Below are 17,396 nucleotides of genomic sequence, written 5' to 3'. Positions count from 1 at the left end.
ACTTCTACTACTTTTCAGATATATATATTCACACACAAATTGTGCCTAAGTGCCATGAAGCAAAATAACAGATGGGACTGTTGGTAATTTAGACCAATGGTTCCCAAATAGGGACAGTTTTGTCCTTCCTGGGGATGTTTGGCAATTTCTGGAGACACTTTTGGTTGCCATAACTGAGCATGGAACTCCTGGCATCACATGGGTAGAGGCTGGGGATGCTACTAAACATCCTACATGCACATGACAGGCCTTATACAAAATTACTAGTAGTCGTGCTGGGGTTGAGACACTGATACAGACTGAGGTCACTGAAGTTCTCCCTGAAAAAATCCCATTCAACATGAGGGTTGCTGGAAGCATTAGAGACAATGGATGCAAAGCCCTGAGGATAGGGCCTGGTACACAGGGGATCCCAGGAGGGGGTCTGTACCAATGGCTAAAGCAAGCCTCTGGAGTCAGACTTCCTGGGTTTGGGATCCTGTCTCCCATTTAGCTGAGTGACCTTAAGCATGTACTTCAACATCTGAACCTTAGTTTTCTTGTCTGTCAGATAGGGTGAATACACATAATATTGCCTCATTGGACTGCTATGAAGATTGTGTGAAATAATACAGGTTAAGATGCTGCACTAGTCTGTGGTAATTTATCAATACAAGTTTGTTTTTATTCAATATAGTATATTATCAATAACCCCAAGGCCACTTTTAAGATTACATTCAGGATAAAAAGTCAATTAGTGGTGCTTCAGTGGAGAGAACACAGGCCAGAGAACTTGCTCCAAAGAGTCCCCTTCATAGGTGTGCCACTTACGACATGTTCCCTCTCAGGGTTTTAGCTTTCTCATTTGTAAATAAGGATAGCTCCTACCCATCAAAGGATGATCATGAAAGCCTGTAGCATGTGAGGGGATTAAGGTGCAGCTCACCCCACTCTTGTTCTTGCTGTTGACGGAGAGCCCCAGGGCTGGGCCCCCTGCCAGTGACTGCTGCAAGCGCTCCTTCACAGTCACCAGCCTCAGCTCCAGGTCGATCCGGTGCTCCTCCTTTGCCCGACACTGAGCTTCCAGAGTGGCCAGAGCCTCTTCAAGAGCCTTTAACTTGGCCCCTGTGTCCAAAGACATCTATGAGAAATAGCTGAGCCTGGCCAGAAATATCAGGAAGTTTCGCAGCCCCACAGGCCATAACCTGCCTTCCCAGAGGGCCTTTCTAGCCTTACTTCTGGTTAAGGGATAGACGTGGGCCCTGCAGTTCTAGCTCTGTGCTGGGTTTTGTGGTCTTTATCTGCCCACTATCCACTTCCCCATTCCCCTCTCTTTCCCTATAGATTGAATGGGGTTGACCTCACTTCCAGTTTAGGAGATTGGCACATAACTTAGACTTGGCCCATAATTGTATCTCATTTTCTGGTCACAGAGGTTAAAGTGAATCCTGGAAGAAACACAAGCTGGAATCAAGATTGCCGGGAGAAATATCAATAACCTCAGATATGCAGATGACACCACCCTTATGGCAGAAAGTGAAGAGGAACTAAAAAGCCTCTTGATGAAAGTGAAAGTGGAGAGTGAAAAAGTTGGCCTAAAGCTCAACATTCAGAAAACGAAGATCGTGGCATCCGGTCCCATCACTTCGTGGGAAATAGATGGGGAAACAGTGGAAACAGTGTCAGACTTTATTTTGAGGGGGGCTCCAAAATCACTGCAGATGGTGATTGCAGCCATGAAATTAAAAGACGCCTACTCCTTGGAAGAAAAGTTATGACCAACCTAGATAGTATATTCAAAAGCAGAGACATTACTTTGCCGACTAAGGTCTGCCTAGTCAAGGCTATGGTTTTTCCTGTGGTCAAGAATGGATGTGAGAGTTGGACTGTGAAGAAAGCTGAGCACCGAAGAATTGATGCTTTTGAACTGTGTGTTGGAGAAGACTCTTGAGAGTCCCTTGGACTGCAAGGAGATCCAACCAGTCCATTCTGAAAGAGATCAGCCCTGGGTGTTCTTTGGAAGGAATGATGGTGAAGCTGAAATTCCAGTACTTTGGCCACTTCATGCGAAGAGTTGACTCATTGGAAAAGACTCTGATGCTGGGAGGGATTGAGGGCAGGAGGAGAAGGGGACGACAGAGGATGAGATGGCTGGATGGCATCACTGACTCGATGGACATGAGTCTGAGTGAACTCCGGGAGTTGGTGATGGACAGGGAGGCCTGGGGTGCTGCGATTCATGGGGTCACAAAGAGTCGGACACGACTGAGCGACTGAACTGAACTGAAGGTGCTTATGGGGCCCATTGGGAAGAGAAGCCTTTCTTCTGGAGTGGCTGCTTGGACTGTGTGAGGGCTAGAGTTATGAAGCCTTTATACCACCATGAGGGACAGAGAATGAAACCAAAGTAGGGAAAGGCAGAAGCAAGAATTAGAGAAATATGCTTCCTGGTGACATCATTTAAGTCCCTGGACTTTGCTATACCTGATCACTTAAGTTTTTCTTTTCATTTCTAAGCTGGTGAGATTTCTTACTTGTAACCAAGAATCAACACAGGGCTTTACACTGATCACAAGACCTTGCTAGGATTTTGCTGTTTATTCAGTTTAAGCCAACAAATCTGTGTTAGGACTTCGTTTGTGTCAGGAGCTGTTTTGGATCTTAATAGGTTTAAAAATTAGTTCCATTGTTTGCCCTGAAAGAGGTTGCACTGGAGGGTTTTCTGGTAATCGTGATTCTTTTTATTCATTCATTCATTCATTCAGTGAATATTGAGTGCTTGTTAGGTACCAGGCAGTGTTTTATGCCCTTGAGATATATTAGTGAACAAAACAGGGAAAGATCTTTGCCCTTATTGAACTATAATTGTGTGTTTATATGTATATGTATGTATGTGAGAGAGAGAACAATATAAATACAATAAGTAATCTATTTAAAAGTTATATGCTATAGAAAACAATTGAGCAGGACAAGTTGGACAGTCAAGTCAACCTGCTTCAAACCCTAGTTCTGACTCTTAGAAAGTTCTTTATATTGAAACCAAACTGTCTTCATGTGTCTCCTTCCCATTGATTCTGGTTCCTAGCCACATAGAACAAGTCATTAAGCCAGAAGTTCTCAGTCTGAGGTTTGTGAATTCCTAGGCAATCTGTGGCTCTGGGTGCACTTGAGCTCCTGAAATTATTTGCAACATTGTGATTTGTGGGGGTTTTCTCCCTTAGGAAAGGATCTATAGGTTCCATCAGATTCTCATGGGGCTATGTGACCTTGGACATATTTTATATAAGGATAGGACCTCCAGTTCCCTGCAGCATGTTCAGAAACCTCAGTCTGAAAGTGTGCTGAACTGCAGCTATAGAGAGAATTCAACAGAAAAATGGCCGAAAGCGGGGTGCAGAGGAGCCCAGGGTATACAGGGTCTGCAGAGGTCATGGTCCTGGATTTCAGAAGGGAATACTGGTGAAGTGTCACTGTCCATTATTCTCAGCACCTGGACCAATATTTCACACATTTGGGTCCTTAGTACATAGCTGTGAATAATGAGTTAATGTGAGGTTCAAAATGATATCTCTTCCTTGATTCTAAAGCACACTCTGTTTTTCATGTTTTAAAATTTCTAAGATCAGATCTCACTTTACCACATTAAGTATATACATTTGTGTTACTTTTTCATCCCCTCACTCTAAAAACAGTTACTCAATCAGTGGCACTTTCATTAGTCAGGAGAGATGGTTATGATGGTGGTGGTGAGGAGGCATAGAAAGGGGAGGAGAAGCCTCCCTGTTCCTGGTAAGAAGCCAGGTGGTGAGTACTAGGAGAGGTGTCAAGGCTCAAGTGTGAGCCCCTCATGTGCTCAGGGCCACACCCCATAGATACCTGGGTTGTTCCGAATAGCTTCCTTTAGTTCCCTCTTTTCCTGCCGCAGCGCCGTCAGCTCTGTCCGGATTGTCTCTTTCTCTTTCTCCAGCTTCTCTTTTTCTACCAGGTACCTCCTGGCATCCTCCTCAGCTCGATTCTTACCGTACTTATACTGATGGGCACCTGTAGAGATGAGGCAGGAAAAGGTCCTCAATTCTGAGCTCTGGTGAGAGTACTTGGGTGGTGTTAGCTTCTCTCTCAGCCCCAATCTGTCCATAAAATGGGAATATTTAGGTCCGTACCCCTAGACCTATTTAGAGGGAAGGAGAGGAAACTAGGAGCCAGAGGGAGGCAGTAGTGCACAGGGGTGAGGAGGAAGGGCTTTGTTGTTGTTAGGTAGCTAGGTTATGTCCAACTCTTGTGACCCCATGGCCTGTAGCCCGCCAAGCTCCTCTGTCCATGGGATTTCCCAGGCAAGAGTGCTGGAGCGGGTTGCCACTTCCTTCTCTTGGGGATCTTCCTGACCCAGCGTTGAACCTGCATCTCCTGCACTGGCAGGCAAATTCTTTACCACTGAGCCACCAGGGAAAGCCCCACAAGGGCTTTAGAACCAGACAGTTGAAGGTCCGTGTCTTCTTTTGCCCATTACTGGTTGTGTGTCATCAGACGAAGTGAATGTGGTGTTTTTGTGCCTTCCCCTAACTTTAGTTTCCTCATTTGTCAATATGGATATCAATCAGGTTTACCTCTGGGCATTGTGATAAGGTTTTAAAGAGATAATTCACGAAAAGTGCTTGGTAAATAGTACCTGGCAAATAGAGCTTAGTAAATGTTAGATAACAATTTAAAATAGATTTTGTGATGTATACACACTTTTGTTTTAAAAGGGCATTTTTACAGTTAACTTTCAGTGCATATAGGATAGACAGCTACATGTAACACAGATCTACAGAGAATTGAGACCTGGGGTTAAAGTCAGGCATTGCCTGTTTTATTATTGAGAAAAGGCTGGGGGGAGGGGGGAATAGAGACCTAGTGTTCTACTATAAGCTTTACACTATGGTGGGCAATAACAACAAATTATTATGGCAAAAATTTATTGACCGCTTACTATATACTAGGTAATTTATCTGCATTTCTATTTAATCCTCACAAAGTTACTGTTATTTGCTCTGCTTTATTGTTGGGAAAACTGAGGCACAAGAGGTTAGGTCTCACTGCTAACGATGGGAGAACCCAGGTTTGAACTCATGTCTATCTAACTCAAGGATTCATGCTATGAAATACTGCCGAGCTCGAGCAAGGCCATAGTCTAACCTTTTAGTGAAAGTTTTAATTTTTTTATGCTACAGTCAGTCACACACAGTCCTTTGTAAGTGGGTGTGGAGCAATTCCCACAGTTTGCTGGTAATTGGGGGGTCTTGTCTCTGCAGCTCTATAGGGATTGCAGTGGTCACCCATGGCCTATTTAAAAATCAGTTCCTGCTTTAACTACTCTACAATTCAAACCTCATTATAAATAAAGCATGGAGGGCTGAGAAGAGGGCGCATGGCTCCCTGTACTTCCCAGCTATACAGTAGCATCCCAGAGGAGCTGGGTTTCAGACTTTTGGATTTTATAAACTGGTAATAAAACATAAATAGGCATATCCTGATTCACTTTGCTGTACACATTGTAAATCAACTATACTTCAATTTAAAAAAACGTAAAAAAATATTCACAGAAAAAATAGGATACCAACAAAGGACTGTCAGCATTATATTGTTGACAATATAAAGACCTTAAAACTACCAATATTATTACTATTCCCACTGTTTAGCAGAATAATATTTTAACATCAGGAGTTGGACACAAATGTAGAACAGTCATTTATACTGAGTAGAATTAACTTTATGAAAAACTTCATGCACTGTGCTTATTTTTCTCATTTCATTGCAGATGAGTGAAAACTTCCTTATGGACCAAACCAGCAAGAAGACTCACCTTTGGGAGCCACCATTCCTATCCACCTTGCTGTGTCAGCACCGCGGAGAGCGGCTTACCTCACACCCAACCCTGTAATGCTTGAGTGTTAAAGAAGCAAACTAGATTTTCATATCCTCTGTAAGTGATGAGTTGCTTTTCTTTTCTACTTTCAAGATTTTCTCCTTGCTTTTGGCTTTCGCATTTTAGCATGATGTGTCTTTAGAAAATTGTTTATTTATTGCTGCGTGCCTCTGGCTGTAGTGAGCAGGGCTACTCCTCTTTGCAATGCATGGGCTTCTCATTGCAGTGGCTTCTCTTGTTGCGCAGCACAGGCTCTAGGTGCATGGCAGGCTTCAGTACTTGCAGCGCAAGTGCTCAGTAGTGGTGGTGCATGAGCTTAATTACTGCACGGCATGTGGAATCTTCCTGGGCCAGGCGTTGGATTGAATCCGTGTCCCCTGCATTAGCAGGAGGATTCTTATTCACTGGACCTCCATGGAAGACCTCCAGGAAGTGTGATGTGTCTTTTGTGGATCTCTTTGCCTTTATCCTATTAGAACTTCACTGAATTTCCTATCTGGCACATTAATGATTTCAATAAATTTGGCAACTTTTCAGCTATTATTTCTTCTAACATTTCTTATGCTCCTCTTTTTCTGCTCTCCTTCTAATACTTCCTTTATGTATATGTTAGTACTCTTAATGGTATGTCTCACATTTCTCTGAGGCTCTGTTTATTTTTCTTTGTTCATTTTTCTGTTATTTTAAATGCATAATCTCTATTGATTTATCATGAGGTTTACTGATTCTTTTGCCAGTTCAAATGTACTGTTGAGCCATTTGATAGAACAATGTCATCTTACTTGCTTTTTTTTTTTTTAAACCAACTGAAGCTCATACTTCATTAGATTTACTTAGAATTTATCCAATGTCCTTTTCTGTTGCAGAGCTACCACATTACATTTAGTCATCATGTCTCCTTAGGTTCTTGGCTGTGACATTTCTCAGACTTTGTTTTCTCCCAGTTTTATTGAGATAATTCACATAGCGCTGTGTAAGTTTAAAGTATCGGCTTCCTTGGTGGCTCAGATGGTAAAGAATCCGGTTGCAATGCGGGAGACCTGGGTTCCATCCCTGGGTTGGGAAGATCCCTTGGAGGAGGGCATGGCAACCCACTCCAGTATTCTTGCCTGGAGAATCTGCATGGACAGAGGAACCTGGTGGGCTACTGTCCATGGGGTCTCAAAGAGTCAGACATGACTGAGTGACTAAGCACAGCACACTGTGTAAGTTTAAAGTATACTGCATAAATGATTTGACCTATATAAATCATGAAATGATTACCACAACTAGTTTAGTGAACAGCCATTATCTTGTGTAGATACAAATTTAAAGAAATAGAAAAAAATGTTTTTGCTTGTGATGAGAACTCTTAGCATTTACTCTTTTCTCTTTCATATGTAGCATAGAATGGTGTTAATTATATTCATCATGTTGTACATTACATCTCTAGTATTTATCTTAGAACTGGAAGTTTATACCTTTTGACTGTCCTCATCCAGTTCTCCTCCCCATACTCCCTGCCACTGGTAGCCACAAATCTGACCCCTTTTTCTATAAGCTTGTTTGTTTTTGAACTATTAATGCATGGAACCTACAGTATTATATATTAGTTCCTGGTATATAACATAGTGATTTGATATTTCTATACATTTTAAAATGATCACCATGATAAGTCTAGTTACCAGCTGTCACCATACAAAGTTATCATGCAGTTGTCGACTATATTCCCTGAACAGCACATTTCATACCCATGGCTCATTTATTTTATAACAGGAAATCTGTACCTCTTAATCTCCTTCACTGCTCTTCTCCCGCGGCCCCCTCCCCTCTGGCAACTTCCTATTGTTCTCTGTATCTGTGCCTTTGTTTCTATGTTACGTTTGCTTGTTTTTTTCAGATTTCATGTATTAGTGAAATTATATGTATTTGCCTTTCTCTGTCTGATGCATTTCACTTAGCATGATACTGTTTAAGGCCATCTGTGTTGTTGCAAAGGGCAGGACTTCACTCTTTTTAATGGCTGAGCAATATTTCATTGTATATATGTATGTCACATCTTTATCCACTCTTTTTGTCTGTTTTTAAAAAATTTTTACTGACATATAGTTGATTTAAAATATTGTGCTTCAGTTGTACAACAAAGTGATTAATTATACATATCCATATTTTCATTTTTTATCAGATTCTTTTCTCATATAGTTATCACAGAGTATTGAGTAGAGTTCCTTGTGCTATACAGCAGGCAGGGCTTTGTTGGTTTTCTATCTTCTATATAGCTGTGTGTGTATGTTAATCTCAAGCTCCTGATTTATCCTTCCCCCCCATATTTACCCTTTGATTGCCATAAATTTTTTTTGATATATGTAAGTCTGTTTCTGGTTTGCAAATAAGTTCGTTTAAAGAAACAGATTCCACGTATGAGTGATACTATGTTTGTCTTTCTCTGTCTTACTTACTGTGATAATCTCTAGGTCCATCCATATTGCTGCAGATGGCCTTATTTTGTTCTTTTTTATGGCTGAGTAGTATTCCATTGTATTTATGTGCCACATCTTTTTATCCATTCCTCTGTTGATGGATATTTAGATTGCTTCCATGTCTCTAGCTATTGTAAATAGCGCTGCAGTGAACTCTGGGGTCCATGTATCTTTTAAAAATTCAATGGGGTCCAAATATCTTTTTGAATTGTTTTTTTCTGGATATATGCCCAGGAGTGGGATTGCTGGATCGTACGGTAGTTCTATTTGTAGGTTTTTAAGGAGCCTCCATACTGTTCTCCATGGTGGTCGTACTAATTTACATTCCCACCAACAGTGTAGGTGGGCTCCTTTTTCTCCACACCCTCTTCAGCATTTATTATTTATAGACTTTTTGATGATATTTTGATTTGCATTTCTCATATACTATGATGTTGAGCATGTTTTTATATGCTTTTTGGCCACCTGTATGTCTTCTTTGGAGAACTATTTAGATCATCTACTGTCTTTTGATTGCATTTTTTTTTAAATGTAATGCTGTGTGAACTGTTTGTATATTTTGGAGATTAATCCCTTGTAAGTTGCTTTGTTTGCAGATATTTTTGCCCATTCATTCTATGGGTTGTCTTTTTGTTTCGTTTATAGTTTCCTTTGCTGTGCAGAAGCTTTTAAGTTTAATTGGATCCTGTTTTGTTTTGTTTTTTAATTTTCATTACTCTAGGGGATAATATAATCTTCAAAAAGATATTGCTGTGATTTATGTCAAAGAGTGTTCTGCCTATGTTTTTCTCTAGGAGTTTTATAGTGTCCAGCCTCACATTTGGGTCTTTGATTCATTTTGAATTTATTTTTGAGTATGGTATAAGTGAATATTCTAATTATATTCTTTTACATGTAGCTGTTCAGGTTCCCCAGCACCACTTATTGAAGAGATTCTTTGCTCCATTGTATATTCTTGCCTCTTTTGTTACAGACTAATTGACCATGGGTGTATGGATTTATTTCTGGGCTTTCTATCCTTGTTGCATTGATCTATATTTCTGTTCCTCTGCCAGTACCATATTGTTTTGATTACTATAGCTTTGTAGTATAGTCTGACGTCAGGGAGCCTGATTCCTCCAGCTGTGTTTTTCTTCTCAGGATTGCTTAGGCTATTCAGGGTCTTTAGGGTTTCCAAACAAGTTAAAAATTTTTTGGTTCTATTTATGTAAAAAATGCTCTTGGTAATTTGATAGGAATTGCACTGAATTCCTGTTCAGGCATTCCTGAATGCCTACAATTCCTAGGCAGTTGTAGACTGCCCTGCACAGTATAGTCATTTTGATAATATTGATTCTTCCAAGAATATGGTATATATCTTTCCATCTGTTTATGTCATCTTTGACTTTTTCATCATTGTTTTATAGTTTCAGAGTATGGTCTTTTGTCTCCTTAGGTAGCCTTTTATTCCTAGGTATTTCATTCTTTTTGATGCAATAGTAAATGGGATTGTTTCCTTAATTTCTCTTTCTGATCTTTCATTGTTAGTGTAAAGGAAGGAAAGAGATTTCTGTGTATTAATTTTGTATCCTGCAACTTTACCAAATTCATTGTTAAACTCTAGTAGTTTTCTGGTAGCATCTTTAGGATTTTCTATGTGTAGTATCACGTCATCTGCAAACAGTGACAATTTTACTTCTTGCTTTCCAATTTGAATTCCTTTTCATTCCTTTTTCTTCTCTGATTGCCATGGCTAGGACTTCACAACTATGTTGAATAAAAGTGATGACAGTGGACATTCTTGCATTGTTTCTGATCTTAGAGGGAATGCTTATAGCTTTTCACCACTGAGAATGATTTTAGCTGTGAATTTGTCATATATAGCCTTTATTATCTTGAGGTAAATTCCATTTATGCCCACTTTCTGGAGAGTTTTTATCATAAATCAGTGTTGAATTGTGTCAAAAGCTTTCTCTGCATCTATTGAGATAATCACATGGTTTTTATCCTTCAGTGTGGTAATATGGTGTACCACACTGATTGATTTGTGGATATTGAAGAATCCTTGCATCCCTGGGATAAATCCCTCTTAATCATAGTGTGTGATCGTTTTAATGTATTATTGGGTTTGGTTTGCTAGTATCTTGTTGAGAATTTTTGTGTCTATGTTCATCAGTAATACTGGCCTATATAGTTTTCTTTTTTGTGGTATCTTTCTCTGGTTTTGGTATCAGGGTGATGGTGGCCTCTGATGTTGATCCACAGAGGGTGCAGCCTTAGGCATATATGGTCACCTTGGAGGACAGTCATCTTAGCAGGACTTTCTTCCTGATCTCTCTGTTACACTGCCTGACTCTTGGTATCATATCCAGCTGTTGCTGCTGCTGCTAAGTTGCTGTTAGGTTCCACTAATTGTCAGCTGATTGTTCTATTGTTTTTGATAATGCTCTGTATCAACATTTGCTCCACATTCTATTCCCACTAAAGTCAATTCTTTTGAAGGAGAGCTTTGGAGTTAAGTGGGTTTTTTTTAAGTTAATTAATTTCTTTATGGCTGTGCTGGGTCTTTGTTGCTGTGTGTGGGCTTCCTCTAGTTGCAGCAAGTGGGGTCTGTTCTCTTGTGGTGCATGAGCTCACTGCGGTGGCTTCTCATTGTGGTGCACAGGCTCTGGGGTGCATGGGCCTCAGTAGTTGTGGAACGTGGGCCTAGTTGCCTCGCTGCATGTGGGATCTTCCAGACCAGGGATTCAACCCATTTCCCTTGCAATGGCAGGCAGATTCTCAACCATTAAACCACCAAGCAAGTCCCTGGAGTTCAGTGTTTTTATGACTTGCCTTTCTTTTTACCCTGGGCAAAAGTCTCAGAGTCACTGTTCTGAACAATGGCCTGTTTCTCTTAGAGTGACATCTTTGTTTTGTGAACTGGGTGCTGGGTGGGGACTGTTATTTCTGATCTTCTAAACTTGCCTCTCCTAGGGTGGAAGCCCTGCCTTATGAGTGATCTGGGGTGAGGGCATTCAGGGCCCCCATATCCTTGGCCTGCCCAACCTTGAGTACAACATTTGCCCTATGAGTGGAGTCTGGGAGCACCCTACTTGTGGGCTGCACTCACCCATTTAATTTAATGTCTGTAATACATAATTGGTGATTTAATGTCTGTAATACATAATTGGTGGTGATAAATGCTGGTGACTTGATCTTACTGGGGAGATACTGCTACTCTTGACTGGGTGTGAGAGGAGAGAGAGCCCTGTTTTCTTGTCCACAGCTGCCTAGAGTAGAGATTCTGCCTCACTGAGTTGGTAAAGAGGTAAAGGAATGGGTTGTGGCTCAGATGTCACAAAGTCTCTTAACTGAGATTTAGTAAATTATCTAGAGTAAATCTTCACTTGCCATACACCCTTAGGAAAGTTTCTGGAGACTTAGATGACTGATTTAGCAGTCCTCACTGGTTATGGTTGTTTTCTGGGAAACAGCTCTGTGGAGCTTCTAATGCCACCATTTCCTCAGTAGTCCCCTCAGTTCCCATGATTTTTGTGTTCTTGTGTTTGTGTCCTTTTGCCGTCCCCTTCCACTATAGATAGGGCTGACCTGTGTAACCATTAGGATGTGGCAGAAATGATCACAAAAGCCAGTTCATGAAAACAACGCAGCTTCTACTCTGTTCCTCCTTCCTGGGTCATGTGCTGTCGGGGAAGCCAGCACATGACTTGTCTTGTCATGAGGACAAGCAGCCCAGTGGTGAGGTCCCCATGGCAAGGAACTGAGGCCTCCTTCCAAAAGCCAGCACAGACTTGCCAGGCATGCACATGAACCACCTTGGGAGCCGATTCTCTAGCATGTCAAGCTATCAGATGATTTCAGATGACCAGCTGACTTCTTGACTGTGACCTCATGAGAGACCCTAAGCCAGAGCTACCTGTCTAAGCTGTCTTGGGATTCCTGACCCACAGACACTGACATAACACACACTTATGTTTTGAGCTGGGAAATTTTGGGTAATTTATTATGTAGCAATAGGTAATTAATACATGATCTTGGGTAAAACCCTTCTCTTATGTTCTTATTTCTTCATCTGAAAAACATTGTTGGACTAGATCCATGGTTTCCAGCTGTCTTCGAGGAGCTGTATGATTTCACAGTGATGGGTAACAGGCTACTGTATGGAGTAAAGGGAAAGCCAAGCAGGTCTGTGGACTCCAGGCAAAGCAGCTCTTCTTTTTCTCTTTCTTATAAACTGAGCCTCAGTATAAGATTTGATTTGAAGAATTTTTAAAAAAATCTTTGTTCTAGTTTTTTTTTGTTACATTTTGTGATTTCTTCAATCTTACATGCTTATTTCAATTCAGTTTCCCATTTTGAAATGGGTATTCCGTAGGCTGTGCATTTCTAGTGTCCACAAGTCTATAAGGAATGTTACAACAACCCTTTAATTGTTCAGAGAGGAAACTCTGGAGAGGGGAGGGACTTTTCCAAAGTTACATAGTAGTTTAGTGACCAAGTAAGGAATGGAATACAAATCTCCTGACTCTAGAAGAGATTATCTGTGCTAATGAAGTGGACTTCCCTGGTGGCTCAGTGGTAAAGAACCCACCTGCCAATACAGGACAAGTGGGTTTGATCCCTGGGTGGGGAAGATCCCCTGGAGGAGGAAATGGCAACCCACTCTAGTATTCTTGCCTGGAGAATCCCATGGACAGAGGAGCCTGGTGGGCTACAGTCCATGGGTTCAAAGAGTCAGATACAACTGAGCAAATAAACAACAATGATATGGAGTTATCATAAAGAAAAGTATTTTAAAAAATAAATCTTCAAAAAGCGAAGACTAGAACTTGACTCTGTTCAGGTACAGGAGGGAGAAAGTAAAAGCAACAGAAGACTCTTGGGACATGCTGTCCTACAGAAAGCTGGCTTGCTCATAGAGATAAATCATACGGGAGGAGAGATTTATGTTGGGAATCAAAGAGACCTTTTACCGTAGAGTTTTCTGACACAGTTAGTCATTACTTTGCAGTGTGGCAATCAGGCAGTTCAACAAACTTTTATGAAGTGCTATGCAGAGCCTGAGCTGGGACACAGAGGTGAACTCTCTCTATATATGTGGCTTTATGTAGTGCTAAAATTTTTAAATAGTTGCTGACATTAAGAAATAAGTAGATTTCTGGTTTGTTTTGAATAATTGGCAAATCTGAGCTGGCAGTGCTGCCTGGGGGCCTTGGCTGGAGCTGAGTGTTGGCTGCCCCTAGAGCTGGGGCCTGAGCACTCCAGTTTCCTTCAGTCTCCCCAGCCCGCTCCTGTTGTTTTCCCTCTGAGGCCTTCTGCTCACTGCCCTTTATCACTCTGCTTGTGCTGTTATTTTTCATAGAGTATTTTCTTACACCTCTCCTTACTCACTTACCATATGACCCCTGGGAGGATCTGATTTTGAGACCCCCTCCCCAACCCACCCTGCCTCTGTCCTGGACATTCCCCTCCTTTCCTCTCTTGCACACACAACTTACTGGAGGCGTGGCGCTTGACTTTGACCTGTGGGTCCACCCGATGGGACTTCTCACTGCAGGTGGAGGCATGGCGCTTGACCTGGGCTCCAGAGGGACGCTCAGGCTCCTCGTCCTAGGTGGGAGATGGAAGAAGATAAAGCATGGGTGGGCTCCGAGCCCTCAGTGTGGGTGCTTGGAGATGTGCACTTGATGGTTGAGTGCTGCCTGACCTCTGAGATCTTGGCCTTACACTTGTAGTTGTGTGCAGCCCTCAGCAGTCTATAAACCACTTGCAATGGCAGTATGTTACTTGATCCTCATACCTTCCTAAAGGCAACCCTAAACTGGAATTTCTGCTGAGTGGAAAATTAGGACATCTCAAAAGACTTTGGGTGACCATATTTGATTTACCATAGATTTTTTTTGTCAGTACATCAATTGGATGTATAAATTTTATGAATTGCTAAAATAAAGTCTTAAGTTAAAAAGAGTCAAAGTTGAGATCAGTCAGTGATAGAAGTGGCATAACTTAATAGACTGGCTATACATTTTCACAGGAAAGAGTAGTGAGAACACTCAACATCTTATCAAAGCTCAAGAAACCATGAGTGGACTATAATAGTCATATAATAATAATATTGATAATAGCAGTATTATTTACCCTCATTGTAAGACCTTCCAGTGTTTAGGTACTGTGCTAAGCTTTTTCCATAAAGTATTTCATTTAGTTCTTGCAGGACCTAGAGGTAAGAGCTCAGAAGGTCATCCAGCACTGTCCAGGGCAGGGGTCCTGGCCTGCAGACACATCTGCTTTCCTTGGCACCTTGATTCCCTCTATCCTGTCCATGAGCTGTGAGGCCTGACTCACCAAACAATGTCTAGTGAGAATGTGGTCCCCTTGCTCTCTCGTGGCAGGAGGAGGCACAGGGCAGATTGTGGAGCAGGATGGGTCATGTGATGGCTACAGAGGCCTTAGTGTAGGTTAATAAGCTGGCATCTTCTTGGTTTAGTGAGCAAGACAGGGAGATTGTCCTGGGAACTGAAGCCCAGACTGTGGATGCCAGCAGGTAAAGGGCTGTGGGGGCAGCTATTCAGTTATCATCCACCTGAGACAACTACTGAATCGGTTCACAGAGCTGTAACAGGGGTGGAAAGCCCAAGCCTGCTCAGACTGGAGCAGTGCTCTGTAGCTTGCAGAGCCCTCTCTTCTTCCTGGTGAGGGGCTCTTTCCTCCACACTGCCCAGCCTCCTGTTCCAGAGATTCTCCCAAGCCACAGTCTGGGGCGAGAAGGTCCCCTCTCCCCCTCCTTCCAGGTGCTGGTTAAACAAAAATGATTTCTCTGAGGCAAAGGAATAGTGAGGGAAGGAGAGAGGGAGAGCTAATAAGTGGCCTTTGCCATGTCCCCCAAAGTCCCAAGGGACCATACCTGCATCTTTTCATAAGGAACATCATCATAGACTCGGGGCTCAGGCCACTGATCCTGGCAGGATCTTGCGTATCTAGAAGATACAAGGGATGATGATGATGATGATGATGATGTGACAGTGATACTTATGCAGCTTACAGTGCTTTCCTGTCCACTTATTTGATTCTGGCAGCAGCTTTTAATGGAGGTCAGAAAGTCAGTGATAGCAGCATGCCAGGCAGCACTGTACCACTGATGTGTTTAGAGCTTATAGGCAGGGACGCATGGGATTCTCACAATCCAGGAAGCAGGTTATTCATCGCCTCCATTCTGTACGTGAGAAAACAGAGGATCCAGGCTGGCAAGCAACCAGCCTAAGCTGTTGGTCGTGATAGAGCCGTAACTCGAAGCTGGCACTTATAATGCAAACTCTGCAGACGAGCCTTGTGCCTGCCCAGAGGCTCAAGGGTACGGGGACCCTAAGTTTCTATGGCGTGAGAGCAGAGCCCAGGCCATTGTCCAAAAGAGCTTCTCCTTTCTGGCTCATTCCACCCACAGCATCCCCAACCCTGAGCCTCCTCCTTTAACCAGCTTACTCCTCCTGATGGAAGAGGAAGGCACCCACTCTGACTTCCCAAGGAAGCAGTCTTTTTCAGCCCATCCTCCCTTCCCTCCCATTCCGCCTCTGAGAGGGAGCTGAGATAGGAAAGGTTGTAGGCAGGTTTGGGGGGCTGTGGGGTACTGGCCCTTACAAGAAGGAGTTGCGCCCTGCACTGACGATGCTGGTTAGGGTCTCCACATCCACATAGTCATAGTGCAGTGCTTCGGGAGTGACTTTGGAGCCCATCTCCACTAGCAGCAGCCCAAGCCAGCGGCCCATGTCCTCTGAGCAGCTTGCCTGAGGGAGAGAAGGTACAAGCTGAGTTCACTGTGGCACATTCAGGGCCTCTGGCTACCCACTCACTCCAGCCAAACCCATATACGTATAGTATCTGTTTGGACTTAGGGATCCAAGAGGAGCAAGACTAGAACACTCATCCAGAAACCCAAGTTTTCTGGATAGCAAATAGAGAAGCCAGCTACCTCTCTGAAACATATAACCTCACTCATTATCCTCAGAGCCTTCTGGACCGATTGCATATGAAAACAAAATTTAGGTGTTCCCTGAACTTTTTAAAAAATATTTGCTTTTTATTAAATGAGGAGGCTATTTATCACATAACCCACATTTTTTTCTTGTATCATAAATGCCAATTATATATACTGTTGTATACAGGAAAATCTCTAAGAAGTTGCTGGTCAACTAAACACATGTTTTCATTTAAAGAACATTATCATAAAATATATAATATATATATTAGAAAACATATGAATTTTTGCCTAACTAAAAAAGTTATGAGTTTGATTCCACTTGTTTGACTTAGTATGAATAGAATGCTAGATTTCTAATTTTAAAAAATAGATATGTAACAAGCAACAAAGATTTACTGTAAACTACAGTCAATATCTTGTAATAACCTGTAATGGAAAATAATTTCAAAAATAATATATGTGTATATATAACTGAATCACACAAAAAAACAACTCTACTTTTTGAAATTTAGGAATGTTTATCTCTTTTCCAGTTTTTCTAAATGTTCTATGGACATCTAATAACATATGAGATGCAGAATTTTAAATATATTTGTGTAAGATATAAGATTAATATAAGTTAATATAAATAGAAATCTATTATGTTTAAATTGGGAGACCTGGGTTCGATCTCTGAGTCGGGAATATCCCCTGGAGAAGGAAATGGCAACCCACTCCAGTATTCTTGCCTGGAGAATCCCATGTTTAAATTACTAATGACATCATTCAAGATGCTCCTATTCTTATTTTTTTTGAACTTGATAAATACTCTCAGAGAAATGTTAAAGAGCATCATCATAAAATCAAGTTAGCACACAAAAACTAAACTTGAATTTAAAAAGCACAGTTTTTGCCAGAAAGCTCTTTGTGAAGAGAAAGGGAAAGCTCTTTCTGAAGAGAAATAAAAGACCCATCTCAAGCTACTGAAAGTAGAAGTGACTTACAGAGTCAATATTTCCTTACATTTAATAACTGAGAGAGGCAGTGGGTACTGGGCAAAGAAAACAATACCAAGAGGCTGGGTCTTAGTTGTAGGAAAAAGACCAAGAGGCCATTA

At 41.7% G+C, this 17,396-nt stretch overlaps 1 protein-coding gene across 3 annotated transcripts in view; it reads right to left on the bottom strand.

The window, feature by feature from the left end:
- The window catches only part of AFAP1L1 (actin filament associated protein 1 like 1), a 67,474-nt gene that overhangs the window by 3,545 nt on the left and 46,533 nt on the right, over positions 1–17,396 (bottom strand). For all 3 annotated transcript variants that reach the window (XM_052643115.1, XM_052643116.1, XM_052643117.1), the window contains 5 exons: positions 15,961–16,106; positions 15,230–15,302; positions 13,824–13,935; positions 3,856–4,020; positions 926–1,104 (listed from right to left, as the gene is read on the bottom strand). In XM_052643115.1, the coding sequence (XP_052499075.1) occupies positions 926–1,104; positions 3,856–4,020; positions 13,824–13,935; positions 15,230–15,302; positions 15,961–16,106 (675 nt within the window). The remainder of the gene's footprint in view (positions 1–925; positions 1,105–3,855; positions 4,021–13,823; positions 13,936–15,229; positions 15,303–15,960; positions 16,107–17,396) is intronic.

Source organism: Budorcas taxicolor, chromosome 7, assembly GCF_023091745.1.
Source record: "Budorcas taxicolor isolate Tak-1 chromosome 7, Takin1.1, whole genome shotgun sequence".
Lineage (NCBI taxonomy): Eukaryota > Metazoa > Chordata > Mammalia > Artiodactyla > Bovidae > Budorcas > Budorcas taxicolor.
The sequence above is the reverse complement of the archived record's forward strand: the minus strand, read 5'-3'. Positions and strand labels throughout refer to the sequence as shown.